Genomic DNA, 17,862 nt, shown 5'->3' with positions numbered 1-17,862 from the left:
AACAGCTACCACCAAAGCATCCAGACACGAATTCCCACACACCCTATAAATGGAGGGGGGCTTTTAGCATGTGACTGATGTGTAATGAAGGAGGAAGCTCAGGCTCTCAGAGAGGCCACAAAAGAAAGGACCAGTGGGACATAGACTGGACATAGCCAACTGAGTGCCAGTGGGCTGGTAGTGACCAAGAAGGGTCCCATGTATGTATTATCGAATTCCTCAAAGTTCAGTGTAATCTTCATATTTCAGCGATGTAAGGAAAGCCTTTCGGACTCTCTCTTAGACTGACCTTTCAGGGACTCCCTCCTGATGGATAGTGGTTCTGTAATTGGCTTTTGCCCTGTAATGTTCAAATGGCTCTTAAGATAGTGACAGATGAGAGGGGAGGACATTAACAGAGGCCATGAAATAGAAAAAGCGCTTTTGGCAGAGGAGCGCTGCCCAGAAGATAAAGCAGAAGAACTCAAGAAGGAAATAATATTGACTGCTTCAGTAATGAGAAAAGGCCCGCAGATGGAATGGGTCGCTGTGCACCTGCGGGCAAGCAAAGGGGCATGTATTTGCAGGAATACCTCTGTGTAACCAGATGATGGCAAAGGAAGCCTGAGTCATTTTCTGTCCCAGTTATGCCACGTGTCATCATCTACATCATTTACAGCCAACCAGTGGAACCCAGGGCTGCTGACAAGCCCGTTAAGGCACATGCATGAATGTAATCCCAGACGTTAGCGGAGGGAGTATAGGTCCCATCAAGGTTATCCAATCACAGGCAGATAAGCCTTCCTTTAGTAATATCTGCATACCATTGGCAACAAGCACTGAACTGAGTAGCCTATGAATTAAAATTTCAATACTTGAGAGATTTACCAAGGCTGTGTTTCGGGAGATCGTGCCATCAGGAATTGTCCCTCTCATAGGGGTTAGCAAATAGGATTGAAAATAGGGCCCCCCCCCAAAAAAAAAATCATCACATACCAACTAACTAAAAGGGTTAAAGCTGAGTGAAAATCTTGCATTGAGAATAATCTTTGTGGCACAGTAGTAAATGGGAAATGATATACACCTTAATTATACTTAGTTGATTTTGTTTTAACTTTAGATTGAACATTTAGCATCCTCATTTTCATCATTTGTATGAACTCTCTCCAGCTTTTTAAATCTTCCCAAGGCATGTGAGTTTGTGGAGACCACATGTAGGCAATGTGCTGTTTGTAAGATTTCAGAGGAGAAGTTTTCTGGGACTTGAAAACCAGACATCCCTTTCAGGACCTTGCAGGGTCCTTGTGAAAGCAGAGCAAGATGAGGTCCTAAAGCCCAAGACAAAGGGACTCTGATGGCATTCTGTTGTCATAACATTTCTCATTTAAAATTGTGCAAAAAATTTGTCCCAATGTATTCAAGCTGAGGAAGAAGCGGTAAAGAGAAGGAGGGAGATCAGACACACACACACACACACACACACACACACACACACACACACACACAAAAACACACACACACACACACACAAAAACACACACACACACAGAGAGAGAGAGAGAGAGAGAGAGAGAGAGAGAGAGAGAGAGAGAGAGAGAGAGAGAGAGTTACTATCTCATCTGCAGCAATGATCACATCTTCCAAGGTAGTAGAGAAGCAGGTGTATTTAATATGCTTTTAGTATGCGTTGAATTTAGATACCTCAAGACAGCTACGCAAATGCTTAAAGTATTTAACTTCTGAAATCCTATTTCTACAATGGCAATACTAATACCTACTTTGTAAGTCAGCTGAGAGATTTGTTCAGATTAGGGGATGAATGTGTGACTATGAAATGATTACTAACAAAGACACCTGACATTGTTGTATAAATTCAAAACTGGGAAGTAGCTTTAGAAATAAGACCCTCTGTCCACTCTTAACTCTGGACCATGCATTCCTACAGATAATAGGATATCATAAGCAAGAAACCTGAAGCACTGTGTTGTAACCTAGCAAAGGAGTAGTTGGCACATCAGTTTTCAGATCCAGGCAGTTTGATTGATCAGTGTTGTGCTACTAACTACTGCAAGACACTATGGGAAGGGGGAAACAAAACAAAATAAAACATACAAACAACACTATGTTCTGAAGCTGCTTTCAGTTTCACTGTGGATGGATGCCTCAGCTTGCTGTACTGTGCCCCTTTCTCATCTCAGCATTTTAAATTATTTCTAGCTGTTCTCACGTCTTACCATCTTGTCTTGTCTTTTAAGGTTACCATTTCATATATAAGCACGTTCTGGATGGGTGTTTTGTTTTCTTGGTTTGTGAACAAAGATTTGGTGATAGCTTTTAATTTTTTTTTTAACCAATGAATACATGACTTTTTCTCACACTCTGGTGAGCATTGTTTATCTCCTTTTAAAATTTTGTCAGTCTGACTGGAGGATGTTCTTGTGGAACATTTTAGGGTATACTTATTTTCAAAGGAATTGGTTGACCCTTAGAACAGTACCTATTTTGAGCTTTACAATGATGCCATGGTATATGTACATAATGTAGAATACTGAATCATGCTAATTAATGCACGCATCACCTCAAATCCTTATCAGGCTTCTCTTCTATAGAACTATATTTCTAAAATATTGACATTAATGTTGGCAAGATAGCTTACTGTGCCAGCCTGACTACCTGAGTGTGATGTACAAGCCACAGTAGGGTCAATTCCCAGAAATTGTTCTCATACTTCTCCTGGCTGGCCTTGGCATGCTCATGCCTAAACACACACACACACACACACACACACACACACACACACAAAAAAAAAAAAAAATACTTTAAAAAATATGGAATCATAAAATTAACTTTAGTTATTCTTCATGTTGTTTTTTAATATCCCAAAAGACTAGTAATTTAATAAAAGGACAGTCTCCCCATATATTAACTCTAAGAGCATATACAGAGAATGGAGAAACTACAATGAGGAGACCAATATTGTAGTATGAGATTAATACCTCTCATTTAACTCAATTTAAATTTCTCATTTTAAAATGTTAGATCCCTCTGCTAAATTTAAGTAATCATAATTCCAGTCAGAAAATAATAGTTATGAAAAATCTGTGCTTTTTAATTATAAATTGCTAAATTACAGTGCTAGAATATATTATTCAAACAAAATAATTTAATTAACGGAGGCTAAATCTAGTGAGGAAATGGCTTGTGTATATTATGAAGAAAGTCACACAAAAGAATTCCACTTTGTATGACAGGATTTGGAGAAATGATCTCATTCATGCACAGCAGTGAATCAGAAAGTGTGTCCGACAATCACGGTACATTGTGTCCCCTCCTGAGGGCACTTTTGTAATACATGTGCTCAGAGGATTACATGCTGCTTATTAATATATTATATGTCATTTCCTCACTTGGTCCAGTGCTTTGAAATGGTAATCTAGTCTGAAATTTCATTTTGTGGTCTCTGAAAACCGAGTCTTAAGGCTCTGCGTCCCATCACCTGATCAACAAGACTCCTTATTCATCTTCGGGTTTCCTTTGGCAGGAATATCTGATTAGATGTAGCATGTAAAAAAATTCATGAAACAAAGCACTGGGATTTTATTAAGTAAGAAGGTGTAGCTAATATCATAGGAAATACTTGGTCTTATAGCATCCTTTAAATGGAGCTTGATATACTAGGGGACCATGAAACCCTGATGTTTAACACTCAGTTTTCATTCAACTCTACCATTCAGATCAATAGCTACAGGAACTTGGGTAGCATTTTATAATCACCGATCTAGAGGAAAAAGATAAAACATGAATCTTTGCTTATTTACAGACCTTGAACTTATTTTCTCATTGAACTGAAACATTTTTATAGTAAAATTATAAATCACATCAATTAAAATTTCTCCAAATACAGTATATGAGTGTAAAGACTCTCCCACATGAGTTAGAGAGACGTATGTATTTATTCTATAACAAGTCATTGAGATATGATTGAGCAATCCCCTTCAAGAAATGAGATGACCAGGGGCTGTGGAGAAGGTTAAACGGTTTTTAAAAAGTCTGCTATATTGTAGAGGAGAAGAGTTAGGTACCCAGCACCTACAACAGGCTGCTTACAATGCATGTAATTCCATCCCAACGATACTTGGAACTTATTTTATTCTTTATTCTCTCACATTAAATTGATGACATTTCTAAGAGACTGTGATTTCACTTAGTAAGAAGCACATGCGTGACTACATGTGTATATAGTCACATATATATCAAATATATGATATTAAAGATTTATATTAAACTACCAATGGGCAGTAAAGTACCAAAGAAAGAGAGTCAAATGTGACATTAAGGTTTCTTTTTGACCAGAGCAATTAGAGTAATGGAGTTTTCTTTAACTGAGAATAGAATTCAGTTAAAAAGAGAAAATACCATATTTCGGACATACTGTCTATGAAATTATAACCATAAGTCCCAATAAAAATATATGGTAGGTAAATAGAAGGCCCGAGTTTATTAGTAAAAATATTAAGCAATTATCATATAGATGGAATTATAAAACCACGAGGCTGTGTAAGCTCACGGAGGAATAAAGTTTGTAAAGGTAAGGAAAAAATTTAAGGACTGAACCTCCAAATTAAAAGGAAGAAGAGGAAGGGGAGAAGGAGGAAGAAGAGAGGATGAAGCAGCAAATTAAATTTGTTTTGATGGTATTCTTTTGTTTTGTTTTACGAGACAGGGTTTCTCTGTGTAGCTTTGCACCTTTTCCTGGAACTCACTTGGAAGCCCAGGCTGGCCTCGAACTCACAGAGATCCGCCTGGCTCTGCCTCCCGAGTGCTGGGATTAAAGGCGTGCGCCACCACCGCCCGGCATTGATGGTGTTCTTAAGTAATATGCCAAGAAATAGTCTATGTGGTCATGATAGAACTCCAGGGTAGCATTAATGATCATGTTTCTGTCTTTCTTAGGTGAAGGGCTTTCAGAAAGAACCGTAGAGATCATCCTGTCAGTCACTTTGTGTATCCTTTCAATAATACTCCTTGGAACAGCTATTTTTGCCTTTGCAAGGTAAGATGTGTCCCAGAACGCTCTGTGGGCATTATATATATCATGGTCCAGTCAAGAAACAATAACCGCAGCAGTTAAGCAAATGGGAAACACTTATGCTTAATTTTTCTTAAATTTATAAAGTACCCAACCTGCCTGGAATATATATATTATGATGTTTTTAAGTATATAAAACAATATGAATTGAACAAAACTAGCCTTAAAGAAGTAAGTTCTGCTATTTTGATAGAAAATGTTTGATGTAAATACTAGAGAGAAAGTGAGGAAAAGAAAACTAAAAGGGACCCAGAGCTGAGAGAAAGTCCTCATGTGGGCCGCTGGGCCCCCACATGGCACATTAAAATTCCAGTACCAGTCGGATATATGGTGCATGCCTTTAATCCGAGCACTTGGAAGGCAGAGTCGAGTGGATCTCTGTTTGTTCCAGGCCATGTAGTGAATTCCAGGTCAGCCAGGGCTGAAACATGAGACCCTTTCTCAAAAATAAAATAAAATAAAATAAAATGAAATAAAGTATTCAGTACCAGAGCCAGAAAGACAGCAATTCCCTGGCCCCTTTGCCTGGTCACGTTACTGTAGTGTCCCTCTGGACAAAGTTTAGCATTCTGACAGGTGACAAAGGAGAAATGCAATCAAGGCTCATTTAATTATCACAGAAGACAAATGAAAGTCAATGTATGTAGAGTTTTCCATCTAGACCACCAATCAGCTCTGTCCCGCCAGCTGCTCCCCAAATAAACACACAGAGATTTATTATTACTTATAAATGCTTGGCTGATGATAGCTTAGGCTTGTGTCCAGCCAGCTCTTATAACTTAAATTAATCCATTTTTATTAATCTATATGCTACCCCAAGGCTCATTTACCTCATATATGAACTTCCCATGTTATTTCATATACCTCTGCCTCGAAACTCCTCCGACTCTACCCTCCTTCTTCCTAGTGTTCTCTCTGTCCTGAACATCCTGCCTAGATATCAGCCAATCAGCTTTTTGTTAACAATGAGAGCAACACATCTTCATAGTGTATGGAAGGATTATTCCACAGAAGAGACAACTTTAAAGACATCACTTCCTAGTGGGTTTTTCACATGATCGTTCCTTCTCATAATCATCATGCATGTACTTGTTTTTCAAGTCTCTCTTCCCATTCTCAGTCTCAGCCCTCTCATTTTTTTATACAACCTCAGGGGAAATTTCTCTCTCCAATCCCCTGATATGGAGGTTTGTCAGAGAAATTGCTAAAATAATTTTTTTTATTCATGAAAATAACTATCCTACTAGTTTTCTGAATAGCTCTATGGGCTTAATTTTTAACCAAAACTTGCCTGGGTAGTTTGGATTCCACCTGCCATCTTTTTCATTTTGAGTCTCTCAAGTCAGCATTTAAGTATATGATTTGAAAGTGTCTATTAAAAGACATCTTACCTGTAACACAGACTGTTAGCAGATTCTGATAACAAGAAAAAGTCATTATTCTAGTCAACTAGGAAAAATTTATATTTTAGTAAGAGTTTTGGCACATTATCAAAATGCCTTGACATGAAGGAAGACTCTCAGACCACAAGAAAATGAAGAAAAAAGATTGTGCAAGTTATAGGCCTTGCTAATAAGAAGTACTCATCTTCAGTGTTGAAAGGATTTGTTGGCACCAAAATTGCATTTGATCTTCCATTTTCTGGCAAGATAAACCATTGAATGGGCAGGAAGGATTCTCCTATTCAATACAGCCTCCCAGGATCTTCTTTTGGCCAAAGGGAATGTGTTCTTGTGTGAATATCAAGAGTTACGATTTCTGAAAACTCCCTTTTAGTTCAGTTCATCTTAAATGTTCTCTTTCCCACCTCTGGCTCCAGAGCACCTAAGTCAAACTGGACTTCTCTATGTCCTCCAAATACTAATAATTGAAATCACTCAAAATACTTTATCAATGAGTCAAGTACTGCCTCTTGAGTTTAGTTTCAATATTTTTCTTTGATTTTTATACATTTTGAATACACTGATCAAATATATAATGTCTTTGAGGATGGGGCTACATTTTATGTTTTTGTTTGTTTGTTTGTTTTTTCAAGACAGGGTTTCTTTGTGTAGTTTTGGTGCCTGTCCTGGATCTCCCTCTGTAGACCAGGCTGGCCTTGAACTCACAGAGATCCACCTGGCTCTGCCTCTTGAGTGCTGGGATTAAAGGCATGCACCACCACTGCCCGGTCATTTTATGTTCCTGATATTATCCTAGATATCAGTATTTATCATAGACAACACATGTGAAATATCAATGACTGACACAGATCAAAATAGTGTCTTGTAATATATCATACCATACCTTAAACAAATGAGTAGATAAAGGCCTGAAATTAAAAAGACAGGGCTGGTGGGAGCGCATTCCTTTAGTCTCAGCACTCTTGAGGCAGAGACAGGAAGATTTTATGAGTTCAAGGCCAGCCAGATTTAAATAGTTTCAAACTAGTCAGAACTATAAAATACAATAAAACTCTGTCTATAAAAACAAACAAACAAACAAACAAAAATCCCAATGATTTGGTTAGGTTTTCCAGGTCATATTACCCAATTTTGAACCTAAAACCTGAGTTTTCTGATTATAAAATAGAGATAATATTTTATACCTCATATATCCATAAAAATTAAATGAGACAATTTAAAAACCAATTTATATATTTGATACATGTAAAATGTTCCATTATAAGAAACAATGACCCACTGATTTTTAACACCGATATTCAGAGTCCTTAGTTATTTCCATTTCATTTTCCTTTGGTGATTAAAAAAAAAAAGGAGCAGCTAAAGTAAGGAAGGGTAGTTCACATGGAACAAAAGAATTATTTGTCTAAATGATTTTGCTTTAAAAAAAAAAGAAAACTCTCCACCTGATCTGCCACGCTTTCCATGACCGTACACCGATTGCCTTGCCCTTGTTTCAGAATTAGACAGAAGCAGAAAGAAGGTGGTACGTACTCTCCTCGGGAGGCAGAGATTATTGATACTAAATTCAAGCTGGACCAGCTCATCACGGTGGCAGACTTGGAACTGAAGGACGAGAGATTAACGCGGTGAGCACACTCCTCTGGGCAAGCGGAGGTACAGAGGGCCCGGAGCCATGACCCTCCTCTGACCTATGCTTGTTGGAAGTGTTTGTGGGGCTCCAGTTTACACGGGTCACAGAGATCTTCTTTCAAAGGGTAACCTCTGTCTTCTACACACTGCTGCACAGAGACTCAGTGAATCTACCTAATATTTTGAGTTCAGTATGAATCTCGGACTATGGTACTCAAACAAGACATTTTCCCTGAGATGAAATATTTTTATGCATTAAATATTTAACATTTTGTTTCATAATTCTTCTCATATAGTAGATTTTCTAACTTGGATTTTTCTAGAAATGTCCACAAATATTTATCTTAAGTTTAATTTAATCATGCTCATAAAAGCTTGCTGTTGTTATGCCATTTATTACCATTTATGAAAAGCTCTGCTCATAGTTCCTTATTTCAGCATAAAATTACATGAAGGTCTATAGTGTATATGGCATTTATATTTATAAACTTACTTAGAATTTAGAAACCAATGCAAAATAAAAGCATATTGACTTAGAAAGAGAAATATCAATGTGTGTACTGAATGAGTGACATCATTGTAGCAAACTATATAACATTTAAAAAAATAAGTTTAAATCTTTTCAAAAGCATTTACTCTGTTTATAATATTAGCACAATTAAAAACTTGTAACAATATAATCTCCCAAATACTTAATAAAAGCTGTCATGAGATTTTCTTTTTTTTTTCCTTTTTTTTCCTTTTTTTAAAATTTTTTTATTTTTTTAATTTATTTTAATTTATTTTGCAATACAATTCAGTTCTACATATCAGCCACGGATTCCCTTGTTCTCCCCCCTCCCGTCCCCCTCACCTTCCCCCCAACCCCCCTCCATTCCCATCTCCTCCAGGGCAAAGCCTTCCCCACAGACTGAGGTCAACCTGGTAGACTCAGTCCAGGTAGGTCTAGTCCCCTCCTCCCAGGCCGAGCCAAACAATCCTGCATAGGCCCCAGGTTTCAAACAGCCAACTCATGCAATGAGCACAAGATCTGGTCCCACTGCCTGGATGCCTCCCAAACAGATCAAGCCAATCAACTGTCTCACCCATTCGGAGGGCCTGATCCAGTGGGGACCCCTCAGCCATTGGTTCATAGTTCATGTGTTTCCATTCATTTGGCTATTTGTCCCTGTGCTTTATCCAACCTTGGTCTCAACAATTTTCGCTCATATAAACCCTCCTCATTCTCGCTAATTGGACTCCCAGAGACCCACCCGGGGCCTAGTCATGGATCTCTGCATCCAGATCCCTCAGTAGTTGGATGAGGTTTCTAGCACAACAATTAGGGTGTTTGGCCATCCCATCACCAGAGTAGGTCAGTTCGGGCTGTCTCTCGACCATTGCCAGCAGTCTGTTGTGTGGGTATCTTTGTGGATTTCTGTGGGCCTCTCTAGCACTTTGCTTCTTCCTATTCTCATGTGGTCTTCATTTACCATGGTCTCCTATTCCTTGTTCTCCCTCTCTGTTGTTGATCCAGCTGGGATCTCCCGCTCCCCCAAGCTCTCTTTCCCTCAACCCTCGCCTTTCATTACCCCCACTCATGTCCAGGCTGTTCATGTAGATCTCATTCCATTTCTCTGTCATTGGGCGATCCCTGTGTCTTTCTTGGGGTCCTGTTTTCCAGGTAGCCTCCCTGGTGATGTGAGTAGCAGACAAGTCATCCTTGTTTCATGTCTAGTATCCTGCTATGAGTGAGTACATACCATGTTTGTCTTTCTGAGTCTGGGTTACCTCACTCAGGATGATTTTTTCTAGATCCATCCATTTGTCTGCAAACCTCATGATGCCATTGTTTTTCTCTGCTGAGTAGTATTCCATTGTGTATATGTACCACATTTTGTTTATCCATTCTTCAGTTGAAGGGCATCTGGGTTGTTTCCATGTTCTGGCTATTACAAACAATGCTGATATGAATATAGCTTAACAAGTGCTCTTATAGTGTGGTTGAGCATTTCTTGGGTATATGCCCAAGAGTGGTATAGCTGGATCTTGGGGGAGATTGATTCCCAATTTTCTAAGAAAGCGCCATATTGATTTCCAAAGTGGTTGTACAAGCTTGCATTCCCACCAGCAGTGGAGGAGAGTTCCCCTAGCTCCACATCCTCTCCAGCATAAGGTGTCTTCAGTGTTTTTGATCTTAGCCATTCTGACAGGGGTAAGGTGGTATCTCAGAGTTGTTTTGATTTGCATTTCCCTGATGATTAGGGATGTTGAGCAATTCCTTAAATGTCTTTCGGCCATTTGAGTTTCCTCTGTTGAGAATTCTCTGTTTAGTTCTATAGCCCATTTCTTAATTGGACTGTTGGGCATTTTGATGTCTAATTTCTTGAATTCCTTATATATTCTGGATATCAGTCCTCTGTCAGATGTGGGGTTGGTGAAGATCTTTTCCCATTCTGTAGGCTGTCGCTTTGCCTTGTTGACCGTATCCTTTCAATCAATGGGACCTCTTGAAAATGAGATTTTCTTTAATTTACGCTTTCATGAGCTCCAATAACATGTAGTTCTTATTAAGCACATGACTATTCCAAGGCATTGGCAAAGCCCTCTTGACATTTTAAAAGTTATAATTAATTTTTACAAGGTGGCATTAAAATATTGAGCATCAAAAGTAATGTGTGGATACTACCTATCAAACTTGATCTTCATTTAATAGATCAGCTTCATAAGCATGTTGTTCTCACGTCTAGAAGATGTGCTGCCTAGGGAGGTCTTCCCAAACCCTAGGAAATGAGAGTTATTCAGTATCACTACATTGTAAGGATACTTGGTTTGTGGGATAACCTTTTAACTTTTACATATTGATAATTATTTATATTCTATTACAATCAAAAGAGGCACTGTAAAGGATTGTGTGTAGAACTGTATATTACCTAGTACATAGTCAGTTTGTCTTTATATAAGAAAACTATATGTAAGAGAACAATAGATTCCCAACATAGCCTCCACAGTAAAACATATTACCGAATTCTAGAGCATCATCAGCTCCAGCTCATCTCCTAATCCTCTAGGGTCATGATCTGCAGTAGAAATGTCTTCTCTTCCCTGGACCAACTGAACTTCAGCACTCCTTTCTTTTTGCACTCTTTTCTCAATCCCTGGGTCTCCTCCACAGGGGCAGGCTGGCCACAGTCCTTCTAAATGTGTATAAGGGAATAACCTCAAGTTTCTCAGTGAGATTAATTTGAGCTACTTGAAAAATATAGTGGAATCTTGCCATCCTGATGTGAATTACAGGAAGGTCACAACAATTCTTTATGACCATTTTTGTTTTGTCTTGAAGTGTCTTTATTGAACCCAGTAGAAATCCACAGTAAGCAGATCTCGAGAAGTTCAATACAGTAAAGTGTGTGTGTGTGGAGGGGGGCAGTTAACATGAGAAAAAGCATCCATTGAGGTCACTTTTCCTGACAGCGAACATCAGTGCTGGGGTGGCTTTTCTAAATGTGGTATGTTTTCAGAGCATAACCATTCTCTACTTCTTACCATTCAACAACACAGCTAGGAAACTGTGTGGTTTTCTTTTTGACTTTTTATTCTGGTAATGACTGTCTTGGCAGTTACAGAGAGGTTTCGAGTCATAGAAATGTAGGCCAGGTCTCTACCAGTTCTTTATTAGTGGGCATTTATAATTCAAGGGCTTTGGCTCTTTATTGACTTTCCTGCTTCGTGTTATTTTATCTATATATCACGATATTTGTTAAAACCTAAAAGAGCAAAAGAATATTTTAATTCTGCATCACAGAAAATTATTATTCGAATAGTAATGAAATTGAAACTTTAATTTCCATTATTTTTGCTTTACCATTTGCGTGTAGAACCACAGAGTTTACGTTATAAAATCTCTATGGATCGACTGAACTTCTGTAGTTAACGTTCTCTCTTTCCTTCTCTACTCTTTTTTCCATTGTTGCATGTCCTTCACAGAGCTGGGTCCCATCCATTCTGAAACAATACAAAAAAAGAATTATATGTACCAATGACCCATAATAAATATTATCTGCTGGATTTAGTACAGAAAATTATTAAAGTTTTCATGCTAGTAAAGTCACTGAGAGGTAAGACAAGTTTTAAAAAAAAATAATGACTGAAAATTAGTGCATTAGGCACATTTGCATGGGAGCTGGTCATCAGTGGACTGCTGAAAACCTTGGCAGTCTTTGAGGTGCTTCACAATATAAGTATGTTCTAAGTCAGAAATAAAAGTTTAATTCCGGAAATGAAGAGTCAAGGAGTTCAGGTTTTCTCCCTAAACGGCGAGGTACCTTATGCCAAATGCCAACTATCTGCAAGAAGGAGCACAGAGTCCTTGAAATCTATCAGTTTGCACGTGTTTTCTACCCAGGTCATGGGTGCACTCTCCCAAACTGCCAGCGTTTTCTTGTTTAAGTGAGCTTGCATCTATCCTCAGTGCTGTATCTCTTCACCTGTCCAAGCGAAAGCACTCGTCAGTAAGGACAGTATTAATTTTAAGGAGTTATGTGGTTGATATAAACAAAGTCAAGATGCTTAGTAGTGCATCATGCTGAAGACTTGAGGGTTTATATTATGAAATTATTTAACGTGTATGCATTCTACCATGTGCTTATATTTTAAAACTTGTCATATTATATAAATGTTTATTATTTAATTATATTCCACTCTGTGTCACAAAGAGTTTAAGGATCCATTCTCCACATTATACTCTTTTCTCCCCAAAGAAGTTAAAAAAAAATTAATACCCACTAAATCTATGAGAACTTTAAGAGATGTGCTAAGAAAATGTTTTATATCCTTAGTCAGAATTCAAGGCCAGATTGTACAACTTACTAAAATCCTGTCTCAAAACAATACAAAACCAAACCAAACCAACCAACCAAACAACAACAAAATAAAAAGGAAAGAAAGAAAGGGAAAAGAAAAGAAAAGAAAAAATCCTGGGCAAATAACTAAGTCAAATGGGACTTATCTACCTATCTTGAAGCCATAGACTCATCTCCGCTACTTAAAAAATATAATTTAATTTAATAAAGAATATAATTGTATGAATATGCTTTGCAAACTATATGTCAAAATGCAGTTGGTATTATTACTGTTACATGTATTTGTAAAATTAAAAACTGTTCCACTCTACTATCATATATAGAAATGAACAACGTAATAGCTACTATTTTTTTATAAGCAAGTTTTTAGTGTAGAAAAAATTCGAGAAAACTAGAAAACTGTAGAAGAGCAATTTTTATTTTGACTTTAGCAAGTATCTACTGGGTTTGGTGGTTCAAGTCTTTAATCCTGGGACCTGTTAGGCAAGGACAGGCAGATGTCTGAACTTGAAGATAATCTGGTCTACATAGTGCATTCCAGGTGAGCCAGAGCTACATAGTGAAGTGCTGTTTCAAAATAAAATAAACTGTAATAGACACAAGGAACTAAATGTAAAATTGTTTGCACATAGATTGCCATCATTGCTTGCCAGATTCTGATCATTAGTTTCACATCTGTTCTGAATTTAAGATCTCCTTGTAAACAGTGGCAAAAATATCTGAGTCCATAATACAATTCCTTGCAAGTAGAATGAACAGTAAGATAACCAATGCCCATCTTTCCATAATGGCAAATAGAAGATAATGTGGTATTGTGCGCTAAATGAATAATGAATCTTTACTTCCAGATACTCTTCATTTTTCTTTAGACGCAAGGAGATTTTTGTCATCCAGTAAGTCGTGTGGTAATGCAGAGTTCTGCTGTGATTATTTTGGTTTTGCCAGGTGGTGTGCTGTCTATTTTAAAATACTTGATATTGAGCATTTTGTTGCTTAATATGCCATTCTTTCCGAGGTCAGAAAGAAAAGAAAACGCGTTCTTCTTGTGATGTGTTCTCTCTAAGACTGCATGCTGTTGCTATGGTAAAATTCTTACCAAAATGCACATTGACTTACAATGTGTATGTCATGAGAATATGTTGTGTTCCTATGATGGGATAGTTTTGATGGTAAATTGGGTTATCATCTAGATTTCTTCACAGGCTTTTCATTCTCCTACCATACCTCTGGATGTAAGAGTTTAATTTCCCATATGATGATGGAGAATACTTCACATAAGCCCATTTCTCCAAGCGCAGGTGTCAATCTGTAAGGACCAACACAATGGCTTTTCCTGTCCTCTATCCTCTAACTATCGTTTATGAAACTTTAGTTTCTGTCCTGACCTGTAGGTAACCAACCACATGCACTTACAGGAACTACCCTAATGCTAGGTAATCCAATTTGTGTCCTGGCACAAGTATAGCAGGGTGAATTTAATAATATTATTAATAATAGCAGGGAATGGCACACAGCTAAATTAGAGTTCTAGAGATAATAAATGTCTAGAGGTGAATTGTTTGGATGGAAGCAGAGGATGAAATGGCATTTGATTTCAAAATCACAAACCTATTAGAGAGGAGTGAGTATCCATAAACCATAAGGCAATATGACACCATGACACCCACCATCCTCCTTGATAATGTATAATACACACTGTGATTAAAATAAAAGGGAATAGGCCTTTTCTGCTCTAGGCACACTTGATATTTTGGAATTAAAAATAGCATTAATCTATTTTAGTTTAACAAGGGAGCAGGTTAACAAAGACAGAATTAGAAGTTCTATGAAACATTTTATTTTCAAAGAATTTCCCTGATAGCATAATGCTTATCAATGTAAGATGTTCTTAGACTAAAGACTTCATTGATCATGTTACACATAAACTATCCATTTCTAACCAGCATTATAAGCTGACCTTTGGGAATTGATTCATGGCGTATTGGTTGGTTAATTTAACTCCAGTTAATGTTTGGCATCATCATAAAATAGAACGATTCTGTTGTTTTCCCTTCTTGCAATTAGTACCTCAGGGGTTCTCCCAGAATTGGTGAAGACTGGGTCTGAGCTTAGTATTTGGGGTGAATGAGTTTTCACATGACTCCTTCCCACCCATACATGATGGCAATAGATCTCATCTTCTACATATGATTTCTGTGGTGCTTCCTCAGCTCTTACCCAGGGCTTCCATTGATTACCTGCAGCCCTTGCAGATAGCTCAGGGCAGAAGACTTCTTGTACAGGATGTGATGTCTTCTGCTTCCTTTCCATTACATCTGCACTGAGGGCACTCACCCATGTCTTAACACAGCTGTGCACAGTTCTTCTCGCGACTCTCTGCTCCTCTCTAGTTGCTTTTGAGATAAATAATCTGGGCCCACAGTTAGTGAAATAAAACATCTGTCAAGAATTTGTTTTAAAATGTGCTAATGTAGAGTGGCTCTGTAACAAGTAAAGTGTGATGCCTACCACGTAGGGAGTCTCACCTCAACTGGTTAGCAGCAGGGAGGATGCTGCCTTCTTATCTCATCTAGATGCCATTCCCCTTGCCCGAAGGAGAGGAATAGCAACCTGTCTGTCACTGATTGCTCCCTGAGTAAGGTTATGCCTCCTTTAGGAAATGATGCTTTAGAATCAGTGTTAACAGCCAATGCTCAGAATCTTTTTAATTTTTGTTGAGACCCACAGAACAATTACTGGTTGATTTGCCAAAAGAATGAAAAGGATTTGAAAAAAGCCCAAAACAGATTTAAAACATTAGGATAGGAAGGAATTAAGAACTATCTAAAATCAAGACTGATGATACTTCGGACAAGTAACAGAATATCATCAAAGAGGCAGATTAAACCCTAGGAATAATTAGGATTGGTGAAATACATAAAGTTAAAAACATATTAAAAAACTTATAATTTCACAAAACCAGTATTTCTCAAAACCTAGAAAATTTAACATATATTTTACTGGAGAGATTCTTTTCTAATTTGTTATTTGAATAGTTAGGACGTGTTTAGTGTTCAATCCATATATTTTATCAAATCAGTAATTTATCTTATTTTATTTTTAACCTTATTAAGCTGCTTAAGGGGGAAAAACAAATTTCTCAACTTGTCCTGTACCACTGTTAATGCTGATTTGAGCTGTTTCTCTGCTCTCATTGTGTACTTATCTCTATAAACACTATATTTTAATTCCCTATAGATTTCAACTAATTGGCCTTGAGAGAAAGCTGAGTCCCTGACAATATGGTCTTTCATCACCACTGCCAACATAAATAAATGGTTCCTCTCTGGGTCCATAAGAGTAATCTGAGCAGAATTTAAGATTTTGATAGACCTTCAAGTAATGAGCTGAGCTGTGAAATAATACTCTTTCTACTGAAAGACATAGGATTTAAGGCAGCTAGAACTTAGGTAATGAAAAGATTCATGTAATAAAAGTATTTAGCCCTTTATATTGAAAAGTGGTCTGTAATCTTACAAAAATCTGGCCAATTCCAAACTCGATTTATCCACTAAATGAACTTAATATAATTTGACAGTTATCCTCACTACCAAAAGTGAATATGAGCACTGTCCTAATGTGAAAATGAGTTTCATTCAATGATTTTTAAAAGTTTTAAATTTTTAATTAAAATAAATTCTATACTTGAGTATAGATGCCCCTTTAGGTTACTTTATTTGAACGTATCATTATTGAACTAATATTGTTGGGTTTTACTCACAATCTCAGTGAGTTTCTTAAGGCCTATACAACCAGTCTATCTCTATAAGGAATTCAACTATTCTATCAGTGATAAGCATGTCAATGCATTTTTCTAACAGTTGGTCACACCTTCATTTCTAACCATACATTTTCCAAATTAATGTTTTCTGGTAAAAATAAAAATTCAGGATATTGAAGATAAAGAAATTTTATTTTTATTATTTATTATTAATAATTAATATAATTAATATTGCTTATGATTTATTATGTAAATGGAATCATCTAAGGTAAAAATATAGCTATGCAGCACATAGGAATCAAATACAGCCACATAACATGATGCTAAGGAATCAGAGCAATGGTGTGGGCAGTACAGACATCAACAAGAGGGAGAAACCAAATTTCTATTTGAGATAGCTGGGTATATATTCTGAAATACCTTCTCTATTTCAGCTACTTATATAAAGATTTCAAGTTTTTTATTTATACATAATTGTGGCATAAGCATAGACTAAAATTTACCAAAAATTTAGGAGTTTAGAAGCCCTATTTCTTATGTAACATAAAGATAATTGTGAAAATGATTACAAAAAGGTTATTGAGTTTAGATAAAATAAGTGATAGGAAAGAAAATAAAGCCATATCTGAGCCAACCATCTTTCCTTCTTCCTTCTTTACTTCCTTCCTCCCTCCTTCCCTCCTGCTGCTTTCTTTCTTTCTTTCTTTCTTTCTTTCTTTCTTTCTTTCTTTCTTTCTTTCTTTCTTTCTTTCTTCCTTCCTTCCTTCTTTCCTTCCTTCCTTCCTTCCTTCCTTCCTTCCTTCCTTCCTTCTTCCCTTTCTTTCTTTCTTTCTTTCTTTCTTTCTTTCTTTCTTTCTTTCTTTCTTTCTTCTCTTTCATTTGTGGGGCTGTAGCAGGGTATCTGAGATCCTCCTGCATCAGCCTCCCAAGTGCTGCTATGGAAGGTGTGTTCTACCATATCTAGGAAGTTTCTTTTCTTTTCTTCTCACTTGAGAAGGCAAACACAATTTTGTTGTTCTATTTCTAAGTGTCTAGCAGCTGCTATATTTTAATGTTAGGAGACCTAATATAAAAAAATATAGGGGCTTTATTAAGAATTCATTATTTGTTATTGGTAAATCTAATGATTACACTTATTTCAAATGTTTATGACCTCCT

The 17,862-nt window shown here is 37.1% G+C and overlaps 1 protein-coding gene across 1 annotated transcript in view; it reads left to right on the top strand.

The window, feature by feature from the left end:
• The window catches only part of Ptprq (protein tyrosine phosphatase receptor type Q), a 194,813-nt gene that overhangs the window by 138,588 nt on the left and 38,363 nt on the right, over nt 1-17,862 (top strand). The window contains 2 exon segments of the mRNA XM_052752881.1: nt 4,933-5,032; nt 7,971-8,099. Coding sequence (XP_052608841.1) covers nt 4,933-5,032; nt 7,971-8,099 — 229 coding nt within the window.

This window comes from Peromyscus californicus, unplaced genomic scaffold (genome assembly GCF_007827085.1).
Source record: "Peromyscus californicus insignis strain IS unplaced genomic scaffold, ASM782708v3 Scaffold_24__1_contigs__length_46423439, whole genome shotgun sequence".
Taxonomy (NCBI): domain Eukaryota; kingdom Metazoa; phylum Chordata; class Mammalia; order Rodentia; family Cricetidae; genus Peromyscus; species Peromyscus californicus.
Note: the sequence above shows the minus strand (reverse complement) of the source record. Positions and strands in the feature narration are given on the sequence as shown.